Genomic DNA, 27,055 nt, shown 5'->3' with positions numbered 1-27,055 from the left:
CCTTTTTGTTCCAATGGTTGTGTTGTCAACCTCATAGGTTGTGGAAGGCTAGGAGCAACAACACTTCCATATTTATAATTGTGAGTGGTAGGATTTCTTGTTTCCATAATTTTTCTTTCAATTTTTCTTGCCAACCTGAATGCCTTCTCCAATGAATCAGGTTCTCAAAGATGAACCTCATTTTGAATGTTATCCTTTAAAGTCCCTATGAAGACATCAATCCTTTACTTCTCTGGAATATCATTTACCCTTATATTGAATTTTTGGAAGTCCTCAATGTGCTATGCCATTGAACCCTTTTGTTTGAGATTTATCAATTGGCTAAAGAAAGTGTTTCCTTTTGTATCCTCATAATGTGATCTCATTTCTTCCATAAAAATTTCCCAAGTGATAAATTTTTTACGAGAGAAAAGTCATCAATACCATACAAACTGATTTAGTTCCAAATATAAAGTTGCAATGCGTACCTTTTGTGTGTTTTGCACATTATGGAGATCAAAATATTACTCCATCTATAGTATCCATGTTATGGGATCCTTGCCATCAAACTTCCTCATATCGATCTTTGGAAAATGGTAGGTCTTCAATCTAACGTTAGGGTTTATGAAATCATGAATAACATTTCTTTTGTTCTCATCATGAGTTTTCTTTACTACCATTTCGCCATTAGTAAGCATTTCTTGTAGCAACTTTGTCAAATCTATCTTCAAATATTCCATGTTGCCTTTAAATTTTTCTTCTATGCCATGCATCTTAGCTTCCTCTCCCTTTGAATTCCTTCAAACTAATTTTTCAACCAAACTTATACAAAACTTAAAAAAAAAACTACACACATTTTTTCACTTTGTAGGAGCTCAATATTGAATTTGTTGTATTTCTGTAATTTCGGATCTCCAAGGTCTGAAATTGTGTCTTGCGGTAGATCTTTGAGGCCTCTTTCCAACCCCGCAGGTCTGATCAAGATTGGATTCTCCAAGGAAGCGTTATGCTAAATCTCCCATAATGACCAGATTATAGACTACTTCAGTAGAGTGAACTTGTACGAAGTTCCACGTGTCATTGTCTTGAATTTAGGACCTGAAACCGATACACAGAAGACTACATGTTGTTCTCTTTCTATAACTTTTTATGAAATTTCAATATGATGCTCAGAGAGACAGTTATGACGATTTTCCCCAGGTTGCCTGTTTGGAATGTAATTCATGAGCCTGCAAAAACCCTAAATTTCTTGGACCATATCTCATAAAATATAGCAAAACAAAATCTGAAATCCAGGCCCGAGCTTCATCAAGATTCTAGCTCAAACGAATCTTAATTTCAAAGTCTGAACCTTCGTAGAAACAAAATTCTAGCAAAATTCCACGATGACATGTTTGCGATGGAATTATGGAGCTTGCAAAAACCCTAAATTCCTCAGATCATAACTCCAAAAATATAGCAAGAGAAGATCTGAAATTCAAAACTGAGGTTCACAACAATTTCGGCTCAAATGGGTTTTTTTTTAGCTTCTCAAACTTTGTACAAAAAAGGTTATATCAAAGATTCCACGATGACCTATTTGGAGCAGCAAAACCCTAGAATCCAAAGCTCTGATACCAAATGTTATGAAACTAGCTCACAAAAAGATAGATAAACGACTTCAAAATCAGCCTCTTCGAGGGGGCAACCTCCTTTACATTACACAAATGAACAATTCTTTAATGATACAAATGACAAGACCTCCTTTCTATATATAGGAGTCTAAGGGTTCCCAATACAATTAGAGCCTACATAACAATAATATTGTAGGGGCACAACAATAACAATAGTGGGCTTCTATGGGGCATAATAATAACACCATGGGGACTATATGGGCACAATAATACAATAAGGGGGTTGCACTAATAACAATAAGGGATTACACTAGTAGTATAGGAACCTAACAATATTGATGAATTCATTCTCAAGTATTAGCACATCTTGTAGTGCAAATATTTTCATCTCTCACCTTGTATTTGATAAGGGGGGGGTTGATAGTCTGCAACTAGTTTTGAAGTTGTATCAAGCAAGTCTAAGCCATAGCCAGAACCAAATCTAGTAGCTAAACCCTAGAGCCGGAGTCACTGAGATCCAAAGTAAGAGTTGTAGCCAAAGATAGACTCATGTTTCACGAGCATCATTTGGTTTGTGGGCCTCCTTAAACCACCACTAGGTAGAAGACTTATTGCTTCTACTAGACAATAATATGTGGTCATTTTCAAAACAATATTTTAACAGTTTGTGGTCATCTTTACACCATCATCATGGAGCACTTCCTTTTAGCACAAGACATTATCTTCTAGCCAAATTCAAAATTGTTCTACGAACAACTTTGAGCCAAGTTCCAAAGTTGCAATCAACCTTAAACCACCCCCATAGAAGACTTCATCTTCTATTACCCTTTTGGTTGGTTGTGTTCCTTAAACCACCATCAGTAGAATACTTTGGCTTCTACTAACCATTTGGTTTGTGGTCCCAATTAAACCACCATATTCAAAAAGCACATCTAGGCATTGGCTACTATTGACCTTTGCATCTTAGCTTTCTTCTTGGACTCACATATACCCCTTCGCATTGGGGGGAATGTTGAAAATGTAATCCTCAAGGATTATGTAAATTTCAAATATTCACTTGTGTGGAAGGTGAAAATCCACAAGTGAATTTGAATAGTTATGAGGAGTCCAAGATACCTCTTAGAAGATGAAACCAAGCGTCTTGAATTTATGTATTTATGTGTATCATATGAATAATATTTGCATCACGTGCTCATCTAATCCTCTTACATTTTCGTGTGTTCTAACATAACCTTCCATCTTTCATCAACTCGTGCCCTATATTTATTGTGGATTTGCTTCAACCAAACTTTTTGCCTCAATTGAACACCTTGGAGGTGCTAAAGCACTTACTCACTAAAGAGAAAAACACTAACTACAATGAGCAAACTACAATGGACAAGATCATGGGCACCAAGTTGAAAAGCACCCACAAACAAAACATATCATTTTGTTGGGTTGTGAAAGTAGAGTAGATTCTTCATTAGGGCATGTAGTTCACCATGAACTAAATCTTGATGGAAGACTACGTGTTGTACACGAACTTAATATAATGGGGAACATTTCTACTCAATGGGGAAGCATTGATCAAAGTTTCCATCCAAGGCCATCTCAAAAACAATTGTAACACTGGTAGTGTTTGGGACTTTAATTTCCATCACATTTTTGGGGGCTTTCCTATGCAATTGTTGAGGATTTTATGCCTCACTATTAGGGCAAACTCAATTTGTTAATCTTCTTTCCAACAAGCTAAAGAAGACCAGAGGTGGAATGTCAAGAGAAAAGTTATGATCTTAAAAAAATTTACCTTTTTTTTTTCTAAGTAACTAAGAATTGTCATGCTCGATGTTCACACTCAACACTAAACATGATACATAGGTTAGAGTTCTTTCATATTAGGGTTTTCACATTATTATAAAATGAAGTTTTAGCCTCTTGTTATTTTTTTATTTTATTTTAAAGTGTAGTTATCAAATTTCTTCTCAAAGATAAACTACCACCATTCTAACCATTATATATTACTATGTACATTGTAGTGTTTTGCACTATTGATTCATTAATAAAATGTGGTTTAACTTTCATAATATACTTCCAATATTTCATCTTGTGTCCCCTCTACTTTTCTTTCATTTCATTCTCAATATAATTCAAAACAAATCTTGTCAACAAAAAACTGCGATCAACGCTAAGTGAGCACAACAAAATAAAATCTACTTACACTTTAAAGTATTGATCAATTTATTTTCTTACTACACTGTAACATAATACTCTCTTACTACATTGTAACATAATACTCTCATTGTCTTAATTGTGGGAATTAAATATTATTTACAAGTCATGCATCAAATATCCACAAATTAAAATAAGAGGTACATCTAAAGTATTTGTGGTAGGCAAATTTCTAGGAAAGACATGAAAGGAAATAGAGGTTGTGACAAATTATCTTAATGAAAAGTCACTATATAAATAGACACACGTGAGCTTGGTAATTAACCAGATCACCATTTATTTAACATCAAAGTTACTCAAGTTGCCACAAAAGTTCTATAGCGCAAGAATATTAAAATAAACTTGAAGCTAACAACCAATTTTTGCAAGGTAAGGAATAGAGTCTACAAAAGTATTGATAAAGGTTGCTCTTCAAATCATTCTTGTAAATTTGTCATGATTATCAAGCCTCCCATCATTCATCAACTTCTCACCAACTAGACAAAGAAATTACATGCAAAGATGGAATAGATTGTGTTCCCAAAGGTGACAGCTAACAATAATCGTTGTACACATCTACATAGGAAGAAACACATCACTTCCTTGAAATGCATTAACATCAAGGAGCAAATACGTTGTCAATGATAAGGAAGATGATATAGCATCCATCTTGTAGAAGATAATGGAAGCATGTTAAAGAACTAGGAGGGATGGTTCATTTTTACTTTTATTGTTTTAATTTATGGATTGTACCTTGCTCATACTTGTAACTAGCATAGATTAATTTTAACTTTAGATTTATAAAGCTTCAAGAAATATTGAAAAACCAACCACAAACTTCTTCCCATTTTAAAAATCCAAAGTACTATTTAAAAAATCAAAAGTTAAAATGGACCTACGCTAATTTATTAAAAAATCAAAAGTTAAAATAAACCTATACTAATTTATTTAAATTTATTTTATTTTGTGTAGGCCAGCTTCCTATTTTCTTTTCCTTTTGATATAGAGATGGAAATTTTATGATATGTTACATGTGATACCCATCTCTAGCACAAACACATATATACACACGTAGCTTCACTTGGTACAATTAGTTTTAATCCACTTTCAAAATACTAGTTCAACATTTTCCTTTAGACTATAAATATATTCTCTTCTATTCAAAAATCCCCACAAAATATGGTCTAATTCATGGCATGGGTATTTATAAATGTTATCATGGTTCTGAAAATGTCATTCCGATATATTTGGCAATTTACTTTTAGGAAAATAATTTATAAACAATTCTTATTTTTTTGAGATTATAAGAAAATATTTTATAATATGATAAATGGAGGGAAATTTAATTTTTTAGGGATATCATTTGATATTTCTACATCAAGATCATTTTCTCATTTTTATAATCTATCGAGTATAATGTATAAGTACTTTGGGGAGTTTCTGGAGCAAGGGAAATTTTAGGGGTTAATTTTCTATACTTTTTCCAAAAAAAAATTCGTTAATTTTGATTTTTTTGTAAAAATGATTGGCCCAAATTTTACAGAATGAAATTATTTTACCCTAAAAATCGCCAAAAAAATTATATATAGACTATATGAAGATATTATAAATTTGAATATTTTTACAAAAATATCTCCAAACATTTTATAGATTTCATATTATGGGCTATTGGGATTCGCCAAAGTTTCTAAACTTTAAGATAAATTTCCATCGTTAAAATTTTCCCTGCTTTTGGAGTAATTAAATGGATAAATGAAAGATCCGCTTTCAATCTCCTTATGCTTTCAAATTGGATGAGCAGAATAAGAGAGCTGAGAGCTGATTGGACACTTTAGATAGGTGACATTTATCCATATATATAGAAAAATGAACAAAACCGCTGACACACTCTCAAAAAAAGGGCATGGATATACTCTGGGGGAGATCAACATTGAAGCATACAGCAATGGTGCATGACAAAGACATAGAAAGATCCAGTTTACTTGAAAGTCCCTTTATCTTTGCAGCTGATCTACAGGCATCTATTTTTTGTGTAGTTATATGTTATGACATTCTGATTTTGTAATTTTGTTATGGAGATACAGTCCCATGAACTATATAGTCTGGAAATTGGGTTATTATGTTAACAGCTTTCCAATAGCTTTTATGTTAAATACATGTTTGAAAAACTGAAGTATATTGCCTGATGTAAACAACTTTTTATAATACAAAATTATTGGCTTTTTCTTAGGTGGAAAAAAAATTCTATCAATTATGTTGGAAATATATCTTTCCTATCTTTATCACAAATCTTTCTAAGCTGTCATGATCTATCAAGTAAATTGGAAGTTTATCTCTTTTCTTTTTAAAATCAGAATTTCGATAAAATGTTTGCAACAATCCGCCTGAACTCTCACTAACATTTCCTTAATTATTACCAACTAATTTAAACATTTGTTATTTGTCAAATTATTTTCATTCACATATACTAGATGTATGAACAATATCTACAATATCTATCTGAGGTTATAGATTAGTCATACATTCAAAGCCTGGTTTTCATGCTCATTAGAACTTGCCACCAACACCCTATCCCACAACTCGGGATAAAATTGTAAGCAAAGTAAAATGCATTCGAAATACAGTTTTCGGGAAGGAAATTGAACCAAAACGAATTTGAAGACGTGTCTCACATATAAATTACCCCAACCACGGAAAGATGTTTACTTGCCAATTGGTAAATTTGACTTCCAGGGCAATTCAAAGCATTTCAACCATAAAATGTTACCCAAGAGGGCATGACCATAGTTCCGTAGACAATCTCATTTTCACCCGAAAGATTTTGATCTGCTTCCAAAATCATTAATCTTCCAATAATTTTGAAAAGGCATTACATAATCTGACTCCATGTTTTTTTTCCAAGATAGCTGAAATGTAACAATTTTGACAACGATTCCTGACAAAAACTGATTTGGTGAGGATGAATAGAGGAAAACATGATGAAACAATTGTGATCAGAGTTGCAATGATGACCTGGCCTGATGTGAAGTTTTCCAATTGTTTCTTACATCAACGCATGTCAAGAACAAAATAATGGCACCAATGACAAAGATTTAAAACATGCCACAATCCAAAATGACGCTTTCAAGGTTTAGAAACCTTTTGCAGATTATCTTACCTTGGATTACTATGCCACTCTGATCGACCATCAAACCATGCATAAATGATGGAATGAGGCTTGAAAGTTTCAAAATTTCGTATGCCAAACAATGTTTGTGAGACTAACAACTGCTTTGCAGTAAAATATCGGTCAGTCTTATCAACTTTAGTGCTTGGTCACTTGAATACGACTTGCATTTTGCAAATAAATCTATCTATAATGTCTTGCAGATATTTCATGTGTGTTGCTTTTGAGTTTAGGAAAAATATGTTGGGCAAGCATGGCATTACCTATTCAATGCTGATAATTTGATTCTCTACCTAAAAACAAACATATGCCTGCAATTATCAATATCAACGCCTGGATTACTTTCATAATCGAATAAGCAATAAACTGGAACTTTGACAGGCTTGGAAATGTACACTAGTCTGTAGCTCTACTTCGAACTGGTGAAAGGGCCGGAATCTGCTCGACAGCGGGGAAATGATCAGAATTGCTCATAATCGGAAGAGTAGAAACACCCCTAGAAATATGAATATTTGATTCTGCTTGTGGCGCATGTGTGGACGAGTCACATAAAGACAATAACTGTTCAGAAAAACTAGGTTGAATCATAGGCTGCACTTCTGAATAGCTGTACTGGTCAAGACAGTTCTGAAATGTATCTGTAAATAAAGTATCCTGGATATACAAATTTTCATCAAAATCACTGCCAAGAAGAAATTCACGTAGGCTATTGAGTTCTGCTTCAACCGTAGCATTCTGAATGGAAGTAGCATTCTTTGAGAGTACGTCAATAGAATCTCCCTCATTAGCAGATTGATTAACTTTCTGAGTTGCTGAACAAGTCTCCGAGATATTTTGTTCATTATTGCTTGATGACATGTTCAGAGGTTCTGTTGTCTCCATCGAGTTGCTTTCCAAAGAACTTATTTTGCTTCCAGGAAATCTTGTAGCCATGATACTGCGGTCAGTTCCATGAAGATTCTGTATGTCCCTTAGTGTGAAACCTCCATACATGCTTCCAATTTGACCAGGGAGATGAGTGACCATGCTAACAGAAGATTCAAGATTTGTTGATGCAGAGTATGGGTTGGTCGTAGATGAACAAGACACTTTTTGGATGGATCCCCCAGGATGTACAGAGATACATCCATTATACAATGGAACCATTGCAGCTGCATTGGTACTGGCATCATGACTTGTGCCATCCATATTCATTGAACTGGCGGAGCTTGCAATTCTAATATCAGGCTGCCCATGCAGATGAGAAGACAAACCAAGAGTAGAGGGGGATTCTGTCTGAGATCGAGGGTTTGGTTGCAGATTGTCTGTAAATAAAGATTTCCTGAATTGATTTGCAGGTTGTGTAGGAGGATTTGATTTCAGATTGTTAGTAAATGAAGACAACCTTAATTGATTTGTAGGTTGTGTCTGAGATGGATGGTTCAGATCAATTGTAAATGAAGATGGCCTCAACTGATCTGCACAACTATGGCCGACATTCCAGGGAATACCTGCAACAGTTCCTGTACCGACTTGATCACTTCTACCATCCTGACAAGTGGAAATCATGGGGTTTCCAAGCATGCTTTGATCCTGTCCAATCCTTGCATTATGGAGAAGTAAATGAGAAGACAAATTAAAGGTAGAGAGAGTCTGTGTCCAAGAGGGAGGGTTCTTTGTAAAAGGAGGTGATTTGATTTGATGTGCAGAACCTTGGCTGATGTCCATTGGAACAGATGTGATGGAGCCAACTTGTTTACTGCTACCAGCCTGACCTGTGGAATTCATGGGGCTTGCAAGCTTCCTTCCATTTTGCCCAATCCTTTCACTGTGTCCAGGGAAATTAGCTTGCAAATCAAAAGTAGGGACCATTCCTGGCTGCAAGGAGGGATTTAGATTGTTTTTGGATGAGCAAGGCATGGATTGCTTCCCAGAAACATGGCCAATATTTGATGGAACAAAGGTAACTGGTTTTATACGCATTTGATTACTCCTGCCAGCCTGACCTGGAGAACTCATGGAGATGCCATGCATGATTCCACTCTGGCCAATCTTTGCATTATGGTTAGGTAAATAACAATGGAAACCAAAGGTAGATTGGTGGCTTGTGTCAACAATAGGGTTTAGATTGTTTGTAGATGAGAGACACCCAGATTGAACTGCAGCATCAAGGTTAATGTCTAGTGAAGCCGATGCAATTTCCTTTCTACCCACTGGATTGTATCTGCCAGGCTGAACTGTGGGACACGTAGAGTTAGTATGTATGTTTCCACTCTGACTTATTCTTGCAAAATGGCCAGGCATGCAACCATACAAACCATATATAGATGCAGGTCCTGTCTCAGGGCAAGGGTTCTGATTGCTTGTAGAAAAGCCAGGACTCCTGGAACTTGCGTGCATGCTGCTGCTATGGCCAGTTCTTCCATTATGAAAGTGAGTATTCATATGTTCTGTGGATGAGGGAGACCTGAATTGATGCACACCACCATGGCTACTAATTGACAAAGCAGATGTGACTGCTCTTCTACCAATGCTATTACTTCTGCCAGCTGGACCTATGGAACTCATGGAGTTTGCGAGAGTGCTTCTATTCTGGCCAGTCAAATGACTGGATATAGCAGCAGAAGAAAAAGTCGCTCGTGAAAGGACAGGGTCTGTCAATGAAGAAGGCATGAATTGACTTGCTGCATTCTGGCAAATGTTTGAGGGAATATCTGTAACTGCATCTACACCCTTTTGATTACTTTCGCTAAACATAAATGTAGATCTCCCACTAGATATTTGAGGTATGACATCATCAATAATTGGTGGTGATATCATCTGTGTTTTGTTCAGCCTGTAGGAATGTCTTAGCTTCCTCCATTTCTCTTCTCTGTCTGAGGCATGGCAGTGATCGCTCATCGAATTTCCTTGGCCCCAAGTCAAACATGGAGCAGGCTTGTCACATACATAGCAATGACACTGCACAATTGAATTACATGAGGAACAATGTCTTAGATAAGTATTTTTTAAATACAGTATTATCACAAGCAATCTCTATGTAAATAGAAAGCACAGAAAAATACAACATACATCACAAAATCACATGTACAATTCAAACCAAACTTTAGCAAATAATAACAATTCTTCCAAACTCTTTGAACTTAAATAGACTGTGCCTCAATAAGCTTACCAGAGCACAATGTTTCTTGTGAGGTGTGCTGTTGAAAGGAAAACTTACGCAACAATGCCTTGAATGAGGATAGTCCCTACATGCAACCTGATAACATTTTGAAGACTGATCAATTATCAGCATTATGATATCAAACTTGACAAAGTAATCTTAAGTCATAAACTTATCCATCACAAAAGCCAAATTGAAATGCTAATGCACAATATTGTCCATCACAGAAGCCAACTGCAATACTAATCCATGGCATTACCCAGCACAGAATCGACCTTCAGATCTTAAGAGTTCACTTAACATCCATCTTGTAGACTCAAGTCTAAAATGTCAATGATGTTATTAACTCATACGACAAGAATTTTAAACACTGTTCTGTTCAAAAACAAAAAAAGAAAACAAAAAATCATATTTACCATACACTTTTTTCATTATTCAAAATTATTTTCTCAGTGGCAAGCGTATTTTACCAAGGCAACATAAAATCCGTAGTTGCATTCCTTGCGAGAGAGGATGGCACATATTTCACAATTATTATAAATTGCTGAGTTGCACCAAACAGGTTCTGCAGCGTGAACTAAATCGAGGTAAACTAACATTATCATACAGGTTCAAGTGAACATTTTTTAAATTTGAGTTTCACTGCAGAGCTTACTGGAGAATACAAATATTTCTCAATAAACAGTAGTATCTAGGACCCAACAATACAAAAATGAAAAACATAAACACAACAATATTCAACAGATGTTTATTTTATCTTTCCAATGGTCCTCTGATGAGGTGCAACTGAAGACTATTAAATGTACTAATTGACAGGGTACAACCTGTTACCACAAATTCTAGCAGGCCTCGGAGATGGAAACCTTACAAGACAAGTAGCTAGACCAAGTGCTAACAATGGGGTAGAAGCCCAATGTCACCTCAACCAAAACCCCCTTCCTCTTTATGTACTTTCACCAATGGGAAGAGTCTCGGTACAAGGGAGATCACTTAAAAGATAAATGCTAGGTATAAGGCACAAAGTGATCAAGCTAGAGCTCATTCAAGAGAGAGGCTCAATAATGGCTCAAGGCTTCAAGTAAGCAAAACACTTTCTAAGAAAAACCCTAGAATGTTAGTTTTTGTAGCATCAGAGCTGTTCTAGTCTCGAGACTTTGTTGAGAGGCTAAAACACAAGAGTTCTCCATAATGACTTAATCACACTACAAACTTCACAAATAAAAATATCGCAGAAGATAAACTGGAAACTGAGAAAACACTGGCTCACACACACAAAAATATAACACTGTTATTTTTGGACAAAAGTCCCCGGAAAAACCCAACTTAGGAAAGCCGATGGAACAACTAAGGGTTTTTGTTATTAAGCAGCAGTGACGGTGCAATAAATATTGCTAAATTGGCGAATCTATCCAAGAGGAATACTGACAAAAATTCTCTGAGGGAAAGTACCCTCTCTCCGAGCAATCTCGGCACTGTCTATCCTCTAAAAGGCTAGCCATCTAAGTGATCTACGCAGGCCCTGCATCACCCTAGAGTTTCCTACCAAACGCACTGCCTGAATCAACTACCAATCTAGCCATCTTACCTGTTGCTGACTAGGAAACTGTCTCTTCGGCCCTTTGGAAAACTTTCCCAGCCTCTGGAACTAAAAATGAGCTCCTCTTAAGATGGATTGAATTGCCCTCTTGAAGCTCCGCAATGACTCTACGCGACCTCCCAAAGAAAATATCAGCCTCCTCTTTCTGACTCTCTAGAACTGGAAAAAGATTCCTCCAGACTCACTGTCTTTGCCCCTATTCACTTCCCTTCTCTGTCTCAAACTCTTCCGGCAGCTGTTGTTGCTCTCTGAAAAATCAAACTACCCAAGGAAATCAATCTCAAGGGTGTTTGTTCTCCATCTACCCATCAACCTCCTCTTATAATCTCTAGTTGGGACTGCAACGACCAAGATTAAAACATAATCGATGGCCAAGATTATTTCTGAATCGATCTGTGTGAGTTTCTAGATGATGCACACCTTTCTCAATTAATATTGATTAATTAACCAGATTTTCTAAGTTTACTCAGGAAAAATTAAAAAATTGGTTAATAATCTAATTGAGACACTTCTAGGTGGAATTTCCAGAAACGATTTCAGCTTCGAGAGTTAGATGGCGAAGGTGAAGTGGATGATCCTAGATGGAGTCCGGGACCATATAGTCTCACATATGTCTGGCAAGAATACTACCAAGGAGATGTGGGACACTCTCGACCAGCTATATTAGAATACTTCTAAGCAACAAAAGATGTTCTTGCAGGAGAAACTGAGAAACATCAAGATGCAAAAGGGTAAAGGCATAGATCCCTTCCTTACCAAGATTCAGGAAGTCCGTGATCAGCTTCCAGTCGTTGGGGAAGTGCCTCAATGGACAGAGCTTGTGCATTTGGTACTAAACATTGTCTCACAGGAGTGGCAAGTATTTGTCGAAAGTATCTTGGGACAAGACCAATTGCCTAGATGGGATAAGATGTGGTCTGACTTACAATAGGAGGAGATGAGGCGAGCACTCGTGAAGAGCACCATTAACGGAAACAACAACAAGGGCTCGTAGGGTGAGAAGGAAAAGGAGAATGTGGATCTTGCATCAAAGGGTTCCAGTCAGGGACATGAGAAGAAGAAGAAGAAGAAGGACCTATCTGGTCAAGTGCTTCAGGTGTGGCGAGTTTGGCCACTACAATATTCAATGTCCTCTCAAGAAGAAGGAAAAGCAAGATTGGGCAGCAGTGTCCGCAGAGATAGACAAGTTTTCCTCCATACTTGAGGAAGACTTCGCCATCTTTGCAGCTATACCTCCAGGAGTGAGGTGGGGTGATATGGAGCTATAGTCCCAGAGTTGCAGAGCATTGGCAGGGTCCATTGAGGTGTCCTCCTCATGTATCATTACCTTGCTACAAGGGCCCACAATATTAAGTATTAGGATGGATCAGTATCAGTTGATGCAGTTAGATTCCAGAGTGACGATTGCAGACTAGTAGCAATCAGGTACTGAGGAGCACAATGCAATGTTGACAGCACAACAAGAGGCTTAGTAGCAGAGTCAACAACAATGCAGATTCCTTAGTGGATAGTGCAGAGGCTAGTAGCAGTCAGATGCTCATGAGACAAATGCAACACAAAGACAAAAAAGATTCAATATTTTGGATGCTTCTCAGTTGCAATAGTTGCCATAACAGTAGCAACAAATGAGAGGGAGTTGCGGTGCAGATGCAAAGTTGGCAATAGTATAGCCATGTCAGTAGCAACAAAGATGTAGAATCAGAATTGCGTAGTGGTTGGTGGACAGTGGCAGGGAATCACAATGGTCAGACATCAGTAGCATACAGAGGGTGGTACAAAGACAGGGTGTTGTAGCAGTATTTCAGCACTAGAACACCTTCCTCGCTAAGAGGGAATGTTATTTTTTGTAGCATCGAAAGTGTTTTAGTCTCAAGATTTATTGGAGAGGCTAAAACACAAGAGTTCTCCATAACCCATAAATCGTTTATGGAAATTCCACCTAGAAGGGTCACAATTAGATTATTAACCAATTTTTTAATATTTGTTAAGTCTAAACTTAGGAAATTTCGTTATTTAATCAATATTAATTGAGAAAGGTGTGAATAATCTAGAAACTCACACGGATCGATCCAGAAATAATCTCATCCATCAATTATGTTTTAATCTTGGTCGTTGGAATCCCAACTAGAGATTATAAGAGGAGGTCGATGGAGAACATGCACACTTGAGATCGATTTCCTTGGGCAGTTCAATTTTCCAGAGAGCAACAACAGTTGCTAGAATAGTTTGAGCCAGAGAAGGGAAGCAAAGTGCGGCAGAGATAGTGTGTCCAGAGGGATTTTTTCCAGTTCCAGAGAGTTAGAAAGAGGAGGCCGAGATTTTCTCCAGGCGGATACGTAGAGGCAGTGCAAAGCCCCAAGAAGGCAATTCGATCCAGCTGAAGAGGAGCTCATTTTCAGATCCAGAGGCCAGGAAAGTTTTCTAGAGGGCAGCCAAAGAAGGGAAGCATAGCGAGGAAAAGATAGTCAGTCCAGAGGGACTTTTTTCCAGTTTCAGAGTGTTAGAAAGAGGAGGCCGAGATTTTCTCCAAGAGGCTACATAGAGGCATTGCAAAGACCCAAGAAGGCAATTCAATCCAGCTGAAGAGGAGCTCATTTTCAGATCCAGAGGCTGCGAAAGTTTTCCAGAGGGCTGCAGAGTCAGTTTCCCAGTCAGTAGCAGGCAAAACGACTAGATTGGTAGTCAATTGAGGCAGCGCATTTGGTAGGCAGCGTAGGGTGATGCAGGGCCTCTGTAGATCACTTGGACGACTAGTCTTTCATAGGTTAGACCAATGTTGCATGAAATGCCCTCCCCTCCCCCCTAAGGATCCAAATCAGGATCCGCAGTTCAGAAATCCAAAACTGCAGATCGGGCTGGAAAACACGGTTCTTGGAAATTCAGAACCGTGGAGGCCTGATCTGTGGTTCCAGATTCCTGAACTACAGATCCACCTCGGATCCGTGGCGGATCAGGCATAGATCCGTACGGATCCCGAGCGGATTCGATGCTTGACGGGCGGTTCCATGGCGGCCAACCGAAAAAACTTATTTTTTAATTTTTATTTTCTCTAACTTGAGTTTAGGGTGGGTTTAGGTTGAGTTAGAAAAATAATAGATGGGGATAAAGCTCATTTTCCCGTCTCATTTCCTCACTCCTGTATTTCTGTAGAGCTTGGAAAAGAGAGGAGAAAGAGAGGAGAAGAGAGGGTTGAGGAGAGCTTAGAGGAATGAAGGAGGATGAGATAGGAGAAGTGAAGGAGGAGCTTGGAGGAGTGAAGAAGGACTTCCATGTACAAGAGCTAAAGAGGTAAGTGCAAACCTCAAACTCATTTTTCTGTCATTGTTGTTTGTATTTTTTCTCCTCCCTCTCCTACTCTTTCCCATTCTTTCTTCTTGCTCATTTCATTGCAGATTGTCCATCTATATTCATATTCCAAAATGGTGTTCTTTTGGCTTCTATGTATCATTCCACTTTTGGTTTTCATGATGGCAAGGGGGAGTAGGAATAGAAGGGAAGAAGAAGAAGAAGATAGTGGTCCCCATATGAGTGACACAATGTATGATGAGGAGGAAGGGTTTGAAGAGGAAGGGGATGAAGGGGACACTCACATGCTAGAGGGGAAATTTGCATTGACACCCTTGTGGAATTTTGTGACCAAACTTGAAGGTGGAAAAGGTGGTGGAAGCTACAAGGTTTTGTGCCCTCATGGTTGTCATGGAGGAAAACCATATAGTGGTTCATATACTCGTGTGAGAAGGCATCTTTGTGGGGTGTTGTATAATGATGACAAAAAGGGTATCGTGGAGATCGCAATTTTTCGAAGGTTTCAGTCGAACAAAGAAGAAAATACATCCAAATAGAGGAGGGTGTGTTGTCACTCAGATTATATAGGCACGATGCGACAATGACTTAGGGCGGGGGTTATCACTCTGATCCATGCCCACTAAATTCTAGTTGTCTCCCAACAACAAACTATGGGGGTTAGTCCCTATGGAAGATAGAAATGAAAGACAAGTTGGAAACCAACAAGTTCGGGAGACACTATTGAATGGCCTAGCCACTTGGTTGGTTTAGCAAGCTTTTAGAGATTAGATTTAATTATGAATGAGACCAGTTCCTTATGGAGTCAACTTACTTGTTTTATATCAATTAAGGACCAAATGACCGGATGAAAAACCACTGCTTGAATGCTTAACTAACCTATATGCTATGCAAATCCTAAGACTTAGGTGAAATGCAAGAATCTTGGTTACTTTTAATTATATGTCTGTTCTAGATGGTTCCTTTCTCTTTACTATTTTGGAACTAGCTTCTAGAGTAGGTTGTGGGATAGAAGCCAATGGGAAGCAAGCAAAAGCTTGATTAATGATACCTCTCTCTATGTTCTAACCACCCGATGCCTCCAGCGCTGCAAAGAATGTGACTCTGACAATTGCAAGGTCAACGTGCTAACCACTAAAGAGCTGTTAGGCTCCTCAAGCTAGGTGAAAAAGGTTGTCCTAAATGTCTACCAACCAGGGTTATGCTTGGAGGTAAATTATTAGGTGCAAGAATATTCCTAGAATGATATGCAAGGATTATGAGTGAGTCTTGAGTTAAGATTGTTTATGTGATTCAAGTACTTGATGTTGATTATCTTATAACAAGAGTACTTAACAATATATTGAAAGACAATCCTAAACAAGACAAAGTGCTCAATTATACAAGTGTCAACACCAACAAGAGATATTCTTACAATAATTCCACAAAGACATTGACCAACAAGTGATAACAATGATAGAAATTTAGGAAACTTAGAGCACTTATCTAATTAGCCAATGATTTCCAATACAAGATGCCAATGACTAAAATTAAGCCCAAACCACTTCAACCATGAATGATTATGAATTGTAAAATTTCCTTACCCAATTTTAGAGATTTATATGTGATTTATTATCACTACAACCTTATATTCAGAGGTTTGCAAATTTTATTTCAGCAGTCAATTTCGATGATTCTTATTTAGTTTATATGACTACATAAATGGTTGTAGCAAATATATCAAATCTGGAAATTGCCCAACAACCCTTAAAATAACTTATATGCAATCAATTTAACTACAAGATTAATGTTCAATGCCTTAAGTGACTTGTTAATGAATTTAGGCTTATTTTATGTGTGTTTATGCCCTGAATACACTGTTGTAACAATTATATCAGACCTAAAACTTTCAAATCAGACCTCTGCAATTTCAAATCAGACCTTGAAAATTATATGACAGTTAACATAAAACAATAAAATTGATAGATCAAACCCTTGTAATTTATTTTGATGTCTTGTATGAGTTATTAGCTTAATGTGTGGGTTCTTTAAGCTTGTATTATGATGATTATGCCACTGTTATATCAATATATCAGATCTGATATAAATTATGCAGTCAATTAAAATGAGAGATGAAGGCAATAGAAGCAAACCCCAAGGGCCAAGGCCCAATGGCCTATGCCAAGTTTGGATATGTGAGAGAAATCACTCGTCAACACCCGCACTCACAAAATGTTAGCTCAAAACTCAAAGATCAAACCTTATGACTGCTACAATCACAAATTTTTAGAGATAAAATGTCAATCCTTTGAAGAAACTTTTCTTTGCAATGAGATATAGCCCTTGTACGGCTTACGACCTTCTTAATTCTTGCAAAATAGATCCCAAACACTAGCCTTTCAGGTTGGGTAAGGGCTAGGGCCTTCAAAAAATGGGTTTCTTCCCCACTTTGAAAATAAATAACCTGCAAAAATGGGCTAAAAACCTTAGACGTCTAGGGCTTTTAAGGGTTGGAAACTTAAAAAATTTACTCCTTTTTTTGATCCTTGAGAGATTTCACCTGTACAAATAAAAAAAAAAATCCCAAAAAGAACCCAATATATACAAAAATAGAATAAAACTCCAAAACCCAATTGCTGCAAAACAAGGGTTAGAAAAAATTATTTGCAAAAAATTATCTTCCAAAAATAATTTACAAATTATATACAAATATACAATGCTTGAAAGATTTTTTGAATAATTTTTATAAAATTATTGACAATGGCTAGATGTATTTCGAAAGATAGATATTAGCCACAACCTTAGCGAAGTAAGAAAATCACATAAAGTATTCAAAGTCCAAACAAGGTCAGTCTATGCCCACAGTCTGTGAACTTAGAGCCCAAAGGTCGGGGAACCTGCAGACTCTAGAAGAATTGCCAGATCATACAATGAATCGGATCACCTAAGATAAGCCCAAAGCTTACCAATAAAATGTTCCTATCATCTACAAATGAAATAACAATTTATATATATTGAAGCACAGTATCGGAAAGCACATACCCAACACATACCACAGATCAATGAGACAAAGACACCATGAACTGTATCCCAAAGTCTTTTATTATGAGATTCAAACATTTCCAGCAGAACAGTGGCTTCACACCAGTGTTTACAAAATTACATCAAACCAAAGATCAATCATCTTCCCAATAAAAGCAAAATGTCTTCTATTTATAGAGAAATTCCTCCAAGTAGAAAATAACGGATAGTTGGCTTGATCCCCATCAAAATAATCTCGACCATTGATAAATACTTTATCAACTTTTAATCTCTGTCATCGAAAATATTTATTTTTGAGGAATTTTCGAATTTCTCATTAAATCCACTTTTTATCAGTTCAAAAATAATTATTTGAACTAATTTATTCAAAACTTTGACTTTGACTTAAGCACCAAGGTCCAAGGGTCCAAATTTTCTTGAAATTTCCAATATTTCCTTGGTGGGGGACCTCCAAAAATTAACTTCTTTTAGACCCACGAATTTTTCCACTTGGAGAAATTAATTTCTCTAACATTTTAATTTTGACTCTAAATTAATTAATTTTCTGGCTTAGGATTTAATTTTATTTTTGCCAGAAAAATTAATTAATTGACTCATGAAGGGATTAATTTTTTTCCACCCTCAAATATTTTAACCATGGTGTCTAAGTATGAGGGGCCATGCACTTAAATATTTTTTACATAAGATTTTACAAATTCAACCCTCAAAGGGGGAATACCCGTTCGTTATAGAGCCTCAAATAATTACCCAATTCTGTGACACACTAGTAGACCAAGTGATTTGTAATAAAATAATTTATCCAATTAGCTTAAATTATTCTCAAATCACTTTTACAATAGACTCAACTAGAACACTAGGACTCACCTAAAACTTCAATAATAAATCCCACCCTAGCTTTGGGATGACGCTAGAAGGAAAAACTCTACCGATCATCTGTGTTTAGAAACATAGATAATCAGTGAGACGAAAAACCTCCTATGATGAAATTTGTCACCAAAATCATAGGTTTATCTAGGTTATTACATAATTAACGATCATACCAGCATCATTTACATTACAAATTTGCAGAATGGGTTTACAATGACATAATATCTGCTAGTTGATGATTCTGAACTTTGAAAAAAAAAATGGTACAATTGCTTCCTTGGAACTATGACAAAACATGTGCAACAGGGTAAAAAAAAAAAACGCATTATGAATCAAGTGCAACCGTCTAGATTTGGTAGCTCATCTCCTCATGGTAGTTTTGCAACCTTTGGAAGTAGAAAAACAATAGGGGATTTCCTGAATGTTGTTGGGAGGATGATGTGGATGGAAAGATAGTTTGGTTTCTTTGTGCTTGTTGTGTATCATTTAATGTGCTTCGCTCTCCCTATTGGCATGATATGGTTAAGGCCATTATTGAAGCCCCGAAAGGATATAAGAGCCCCAATTATGAGAAAGTTAGAACAATGTTATTAGAAGGAGAAAAAGCAAAGGTTCAAAGAGCTTTGACACGTTTTACAAATGAGTGGATGAATTGTGGAGTATCCTTTGTATCAAATGGGTGAACAAATGTTAGAAACCAATATTTGATAAATGTTGTTGGTGTTTCTGTTAGTGGTGCAGTGTTTATTGCTTTTCGTGACTCCTCTTCCATCACTTCAACTTCCCAAAATATTGTAGATATCCTATTACAATGAATCAAAGATGTTGGTCCTAATAATGTGGTTCAAGTGATCACTGATAATGCAGCAGGAAATTTTTTTGAGCATACTCATCCACATATCTTTCGGTCTAGGTGCTTGGTGCACACATTGAACCTTTTGATGCATGATATTGTGAAGCATAAAGAATGTGGATGGATTAAAGAGCTTTACAAGAGAGGGAAGCAACTCATTAAATTTGTCACAGGGTGTATAAGGGTAAACTACTTTTATGGAACTTACTCCAAGTTGCAATTGCTTAAACTTGCAAAAACAATATTTTCAAGTTATTACCTCACCTTTAGGCAGCTAGTATAGGTGAGACAAGATTTAACTAATATGGTGACCTCTGAATCATGGAAGGACATTAACACTGATAGAGATGGTGCTAATGTAGCCAAGGACATTATTCTTGATAGTTACTTTTGGTCACATATTAAATATGTTTTGAAATTCACCAAACCAACTTTTTACATAATCAAGTTTGCAAATTCAGATCGACCAATAATTGGGGAGGTGTATGAGCAAATGGACAACATGTTAGGGCAGATTAAAGACATTGTTGAGCATAGAGATATCACCTTGTACAATTACATTCATGCAGAGGTGGAAAAATGATGGGATATGCTAAACATTCCATTGCTTTACTTAACATATGTTCTAACACCTAAATACTATCATCCATCATGGCTTTCAACACCAACACCTGAGGGGGGAGCAAGAGAAAACCACACCTAGATCCAGAGGTTCTATCTGGTTATATGAAAGCATTGGATAAATTAGTCCCTGATGAGGAGGAGTCTGCCATGCTACGGAAACATTTGAGCAACTATATGCTTAGCACTAGTCCATTTGGGAGCATGCATGCAATTAGAGATCGAGAGAATTTATCTTCTCTTGAGTGGTGGAACATGCATGGAGGTGCTACTCCACTTCTACAAACTTTGGCATTGCGGGTGCTATCACAGGTGGTAAACACTTCTTTTGCAGAGAGGTGTTGGAGCTCTTATTCTTTCATCCACAATGTTAAAAGGAACAGGTTGAGTTTAGAACAAGAAGAGAGCTTGGTGTATGTTCACTACAACTTGGGATTGTTGTTCCATTACTATGATGATGCAAAGACTAATAACGACCTTAAGGTTTGGGACAAAAAATCTAGAGGACCCCAATTTGGAGGATGGAATGTTGTGATTAGAGCAATTGGAGGATGCTCTTATCCAGGATGATGATGATCGAGTTGAGATTCCATCCCCATCCGGTCCATTGGTTCCCAAGTTCCATGCTTCAACACCAACAACAGGGGCTTCATCTTCATCAGTTCCACTGCCACAACTTCTAGAGCCATCTTCTTCATTTCCACCACGTGGAGGCTCACATCTTGTTCATTGTGGAAGGAGGAGAGATTACTAGATCTATTCACAATTTACTACTTTTGTCATAGATTAGACTTGTAGCCTTGTTTTGAATTTGAACTTTTTTGTCTTACTCTTCCTAGTTCAGTGTGTACTTCAGTCTTGGTGGTAGCCAAGTGGCTTATTTTGTAAACATTATTATTTGAATTTTGGACATGACTCATGTTGATAGTTGCTCACTTGGTAGATAAGTTACTTGAACGTTTGATGATTTTATCTTCTAAATATTTTATGTTTTATGACATACTTAAAAAATTGATGTATGTTAGTAATTGCTAGAATATAGATGGTTGATGCTCAAATAATTAATCATTGATGTACAATGGAATCGTGGATGCCATATTTATCTTGAGTAACGTAAAAATATGCATTTTTTCATATCTTCTACAACTAATTTGGTATTTGGGATGTTTTAATATAAATGCAAAAAAAAATATAAACTATATATATATATAGAGAGAGAGAGAGAGAGGATGCTTCACTTACTAGATTTTTTGGAAATGACACTTCCGCGTCCCCACTTCGTGCAACATTGGTCCTACCTCACCATTACACCCAAGTGGATGATCTTTAACACCCTTGACGATTTGCAGAATATAAAACATGGGTTTTGTTCCTCTCATTGAGTAGACAACTTTTGTTGGAATGCATGTCATAGATATCCCAAAATTTCCCCTATTCTATTACTTGGAAACCTATTTTTGACTTGCTGACCAAGTTTGACGAAGCTATAGCTAGCCACTTCCTTCTTTGATTGGAAAAATTGAATGTGACATGGAGTTGGATTCCTCTCTTCAAGTTGTACATCCTGAGACCAAGTTGACCTTTTGTCCATCGGGACCACTTTGTATTGGGAACCATGAACTGCCTCGATAAATGTGAAATGTTGTCAAGAGAGACTATAATGCTTTGAGAGTTTTCGTGAGGAACATTGCACGAAATCTAAGGTCACCTACAAACTCGATAAACTCTAACGATCTAACCATGTGGAGTGACATAGGTGCACCTTGACATAGGCTAGATTGGCCCATACACTGGTGATCGCCCCTGCAAATGCAACTTCTCATAAAACTATGAGTCCATAAGAGAGTTTGCCTAAGGTCCTCCAATCTTGTACAAGACAAGAGTGACCTTGAGTGAGACTTCAATGGACTAGCCATGGTTTGGCCAAACAACTTAATACAGACTCAATGAAAAAGACATAGGTCTAGGATGCTTAATACAAGGCCTCACATGGTTTTTACATGGATTTTGACTTGTGACCTTGGGCTTATAATGGTGGTGAACGCTACACTGATAAGTATATGTACCCTTGCCAACATGCAGGGTAATAGGACAACAATGAACATATATGAAAACTCAAAGTTCACTTAACAATCCAAATGACAAAGTGCAATAGAAGCAATCATACCTTCATATTTTTGAACTTTAGTTGCCAAGCTAATGATGGACTTTGCAAGTGAGTAACAAAGTGTAGGACTTGGAGCTAACTCAGCCTATGTAATCCAAACTTGTTGAATAAGAATGAGAACCTTTCGAGCACCATGATATGATTGACTTCTTAAGAAGTGAATGGCCAAGTTTATATTCAAGTCCACAAGTACAATTAGTTGGACTAAATAAAACATTGTTGTTGAGTTATCAAGTGACCAATGATGAAGCCAACCAATTTCCAACCTACAATGTGGTGGAGCATTAGGCATAACCTCAAACAAGAAAAGTCGGGCAAGTTTCTTTAATGCTAATTGTTATCTCCCAAATTTGCGCTTCAAATGTTACAAACTCATTTAACAAACTGAAACTCTAGGGGCGCTTACGAAAGTTTCCCATTGTCACCACAACAACTCTTCCTCTTGCTTTAGGGTGGGTTTTTTTTACCAATGTGGTGAACCATAGAAATGGTTATTTTAAGGTTTTATTTTGTTAAGGTCTTGTTACAACAATATTTAGCACCCCTATATGAAAATTCTAAGCATCAAGAGGCTAGTTTTATATAATCAAGAAGGCTACCCACCGCTACAACAATAATTCTTCCTCACACATCTAGTTGGTTCTTTTCCAAATCGAGGGGAGCCTCCATAAAGATAAGATTGTTAAGGCTATTGAGTGAAGGTACAAGGTGATTTTTTGAGAGTAAGCCTGAAACAAATCCATGCTAGCAATATAATGGAATATTGAGTGGCGCGAGAAAGGAATATGAAGGTAGAAACACCATGAATAGTGCCTACCGAATCTTGGGCAAATGGAGTCAAGGAAGATCACTCTAAAGAGGGCTGTTTTATGAATGATTATAGGGCTGCAAATAACATGCCACAATACTCCTTGATAGTGTTGGAAATAACTGTAGAAATGAATCTTGGAGAGTCCTATTAGTACTACTCTTGAACAAGTTGATGAAGGTGCTGCCCTAGAATGATCTATTAATTACTACAACAACTTTGTTTGAGAGTGAAGAATTAATATATGCAGAATTATAACAGAAAAGGGAATTAAGAAGGAGAATCTCCATAAATTACTCCTATCCAAATGGTAGATGCTCCATTACAAGGCCTTCACAACACAATCTTTGCAAGAGATTCCTACAATTACTCAACAACATTAATGCAAAAGACTAAGCCTCACCTATGATAGAATGACACCTTCAACCTTCCATCAAGCTCACCAAAATGATTGACAATGTATAAGGGAAGAGCTTCTCTATACCCAAATTCCCCACCATGTCAAGTGTATGTGTGTGAGGGAGAGAAAGAGAGCGTCGAGATGTGCTCTCCAACCCAGTATCATAAAGATGTTGTAGTGTAATGTCATGTTAAACATTTTGAGTCGGTCAAAGTTACACAAAAAAAATGAAATAAAAAAACATAAGATTAATAATTATAATTATAATTATAATTAATAATTAAATTAGCCTAGATCCATCTTAAATATAGATCTACCAAGCGCCAAGAGCAATCAAATCTCTTGAGATGCAAACTTCTTTTAGAGCGAAAAGAGATTTGATCCCTTTTGGCGCTTGGTAGATCTGGAGTTAAGATGGATCTAGGCTAGTTTATGTTTTATCTCATATCCTTTTACAACAAACAATTACTTGCTTTCATCTAACTAACTTTATGAGAAATTCCAGTAATAATAAAATAATTAGTTTGCTAGGAAGCACTTCCAAAAATAGCCAAGAATGTAACCAACTCGTCAAAGTAGCCAACTGAATTTGACATTTGCTCCAATGATCTCCATAAGGTTCCAATTGGATGTGTGCATAAGTAATAAATCATCCATGTGTGGTCATTCAATGTGGAACATGTGAACAAATATATCATAAAGTAGATACAAAAGTGAAGTGAAATACTATAACGGGTAACTACTTAGCCGATATAAAGGGTAACTACATAGCCGATCTTAATATGGATGTAACAATTATGTCATTATCAATGATCACTTGAACCACATTATTAGGACCAACATCTTTGATTGATTGCAATAGGAGATCTACAATGTTTTGGGAAGTTGCATCGATTGAGGAGGAGTCATGACATGCAATAAACACTACACCACTAGTAGAAACACCAAGATAATTTATCAAATGTTGGTTTCTAATGTTTGTCCACCCATCTGATACAATGGATACCCCACAATCCACCCACTCATTTGTAAAACATGTCAAATCTATTTGAACCTTTGCTTTTTCTCTTGCTAATAACATTGTTCTAGCTTTCTCATAGTTGGGGCTCTTGTATCCTTTTGGGGCTTCATTGATTTCCTTAACCATATCATGCTAGTAGGGAGAGCGAAGCACATTGAATGGTACACCGCAAGAAAAAGGAAACCAAACTATCTTTCCATCCACATCATTCCTCCCCGCAACATCAAGGAAATCCCCAATTGTTCTTCTACTTCCAGAGGTTGCAGAATTACCATGAGGAGATGAGCTACCAAATCTAGAGGTTGCACTTGATTCAAAATGAGTTTTTTATTTCTTTTTTTTTCTATTGTGTAGCATCCTCTATTTGTATGTATTTTCTTCTTTATTCAGTTGAAACCTTTGGGAAAATTGCTATCCCCACAACACCCTTTTTTCATCACTGTCCAACACCCTACAAAGATGCCTCCTCACGTGGGTATATGAAGCTTGAACCACCATATGGTTTTCCTCCATGACAACCATGAGGGCACAAAAACTTGTAGCTTCCACCAACTTTCCCCCCTTCAAGTTTGGTCACAAAATTCCACAAGGGTGTCAATGTAGCTTTCCCCTCTAGCATTTCAATGTCCTATTCAACCCCTTCCTCCGCAAACCCTTCCTCCTCATCATGCATTGGGTCACTCATACGGGGACCACTATCCTCTTATTATTCTTCCCTTCTATTCCTACTCCCCCTTGCCTTCATGAAAACCAAAAGTGGAATGATACATAGAAGCCAAAAGAACACCATTTTGGAATATGAATATAGATGGACAACCTGCAATGAAATGAGAAAGAAGAAAGAATGGGAAAGAGTAGGAGAGGGAGAAGAAAAAATACAAACAACAATGACAAAAAAATGAGGGAGTTTAGGGTTTGCACTTACCTCTTTAGCTCTTGTAGATGGAAGCCCTTCTTTACCCCTCCAAGCTCCTCCTCCTTCACTCCAAGCTCTCCTCAAGCCTGTCTTCTCCTCCCTTTCTCCTCTCTTCTCCAAGCTCCCCAAAATTACAAGAGTGAGGAAATGAGCTTTATCCCCATCTATTATTTCCCTAACTCAACCTAAACCCACCCCCAATTCAAGTTAGAGAAAATAAAAATAAAATAAAATAATTTTTTTGGGTTGGCCGTTGCAGAACTGCCCATCGGGCATCAGAGCCGCTCAAGATCCATGCCCGATCCGTCGCAGATCCGTCGTTGGATCTGTGGTTTGGAAACCTGGAACCATAGATCGGTCTGACACGGTTCCGATTATCCAGGAATCATGTTTGTCGGCCCGATCTATGGTTCTAAATTTCCAAACCGCATATTCAACGGTGGATCCATATGAGATGCGGATCCTAGTTTAGATCCTTGGGGGGTGTGTTTTGTGCAACATTGGGTAGGACAAATTTCCAGGGAGCATAACAGGGGCAAATCTTAACAAAATTTGACATCTAGTATATCCAAATTGATCTTTAGAATGAGAGGAACAAAACCTATTTCTCAATTTCTCCAAATTCCCAATAGTTTTAGAGATCCAATACTAGACATGATGACGTGGCAAGCTGGTGATAATGAGGCAGCATTAGGCATCATATGAAGATTCTGAGAGATACCCAGGTCAAATCTAGGTTGGTTTCAACATACCCAGCTGCCAACATTGTCACAAAGTCAAGGGCATTGGAGATCCAAATTCCATGTGGCTGAGGCGAATTACAAAAGGAAAAATTCAAGTAAAAAATAGTCGTTGTTAAAGTCAACTAGCCATTAGAACATCTAACTAGCTGTTGAAAACTTGGTGGACCAATTAGGTGAGAAATGGACCAAGAAAGTAGTCGTTAGAAGATGAATTTCTCCTCCAAGGGACCAAGTCGAATTTTTCAAGGGTGACCAAGTGGAACATTGAGCTACTATTGTTTATTATTTTGACTATTGACCATAATGAACCATAAGCAAAGGGAATCTTGAGCTAAATTGTGGAAATTTGTCCAAGTTGATCCCCTTTTGGGAAATTAAAAATTATTTTGTAATATCTTATGAATTAGTTTACTAAGTCATCGACATGTGGATGACCAATGAAATATTTTATTGAGAGACAATCCAACTAGTTGCTAGTTAACTATTAACTAGAATTTATAGTTTTTTTCCATAAAGGCTAGCCTCTCCTCATTGTAATGTCGTTGTTGTGAATTTTAGACAAGTGCTAGCATAATCAGTGTTGATAATATCGTTCTCGGAATAATATCTGCGAGGGTCCTGAAAACATCTTTTTGGCAACATCGACGAAAA

General features: G+C 37.1%; 1 protein-coding gene across 1 annotated transcript in view; it reads right to left on the bottom strand.

Annotated features, from left to right (window-relative positions):
* Positions 1-6,882: 6,882 nt before the first annotated feature.
* The window catches only part of LOC149251735 (uncharacterized), a 56,645-nt gene continuing 36,472 nt past the window's right edge, over positions 6,883-27,055 (bottom strand). Inside the window, exons 4-5 of the mRNA XM_089453976.1 lie at positions 10,097-10,183; positions 6,883-9,885 (exon numbers count right to left, since the gene is read on the bottom strand). Of these exons, the coding sequence (XP_089310102.1) occupies positions 7,342-9,885; positions 10,097-10,183 (2,631 nt within the window). The 3' untranslated portion in view covers positions 6,883-7,341. The remainder of the gene's footprint in view (positions 9,886-10,096; positions 10,184-27,055) is intronic.

The sequence above is a fragment of the Pinus tabuliformis genome, chromosome 7 (genome assembly GCF_031772625.1).
Source record: "Pinus tabuliformis cultivar Carrire ecotype Pingquan chromosome 7, CPIR1, whole genome shotgun sequence".
Taxonomy (NCBI): Eukaryota; Viridiplantae; Streptophyta; class Pinopsida; order Pinales; family Pinaceae; genus Pinus; species Pinus tabuliformis.
The sequence above is the reverse complement of the archived record's forward strand: the minus strand, read 5'-3'. Positions and strand labels throughout refer to the sequence as shown.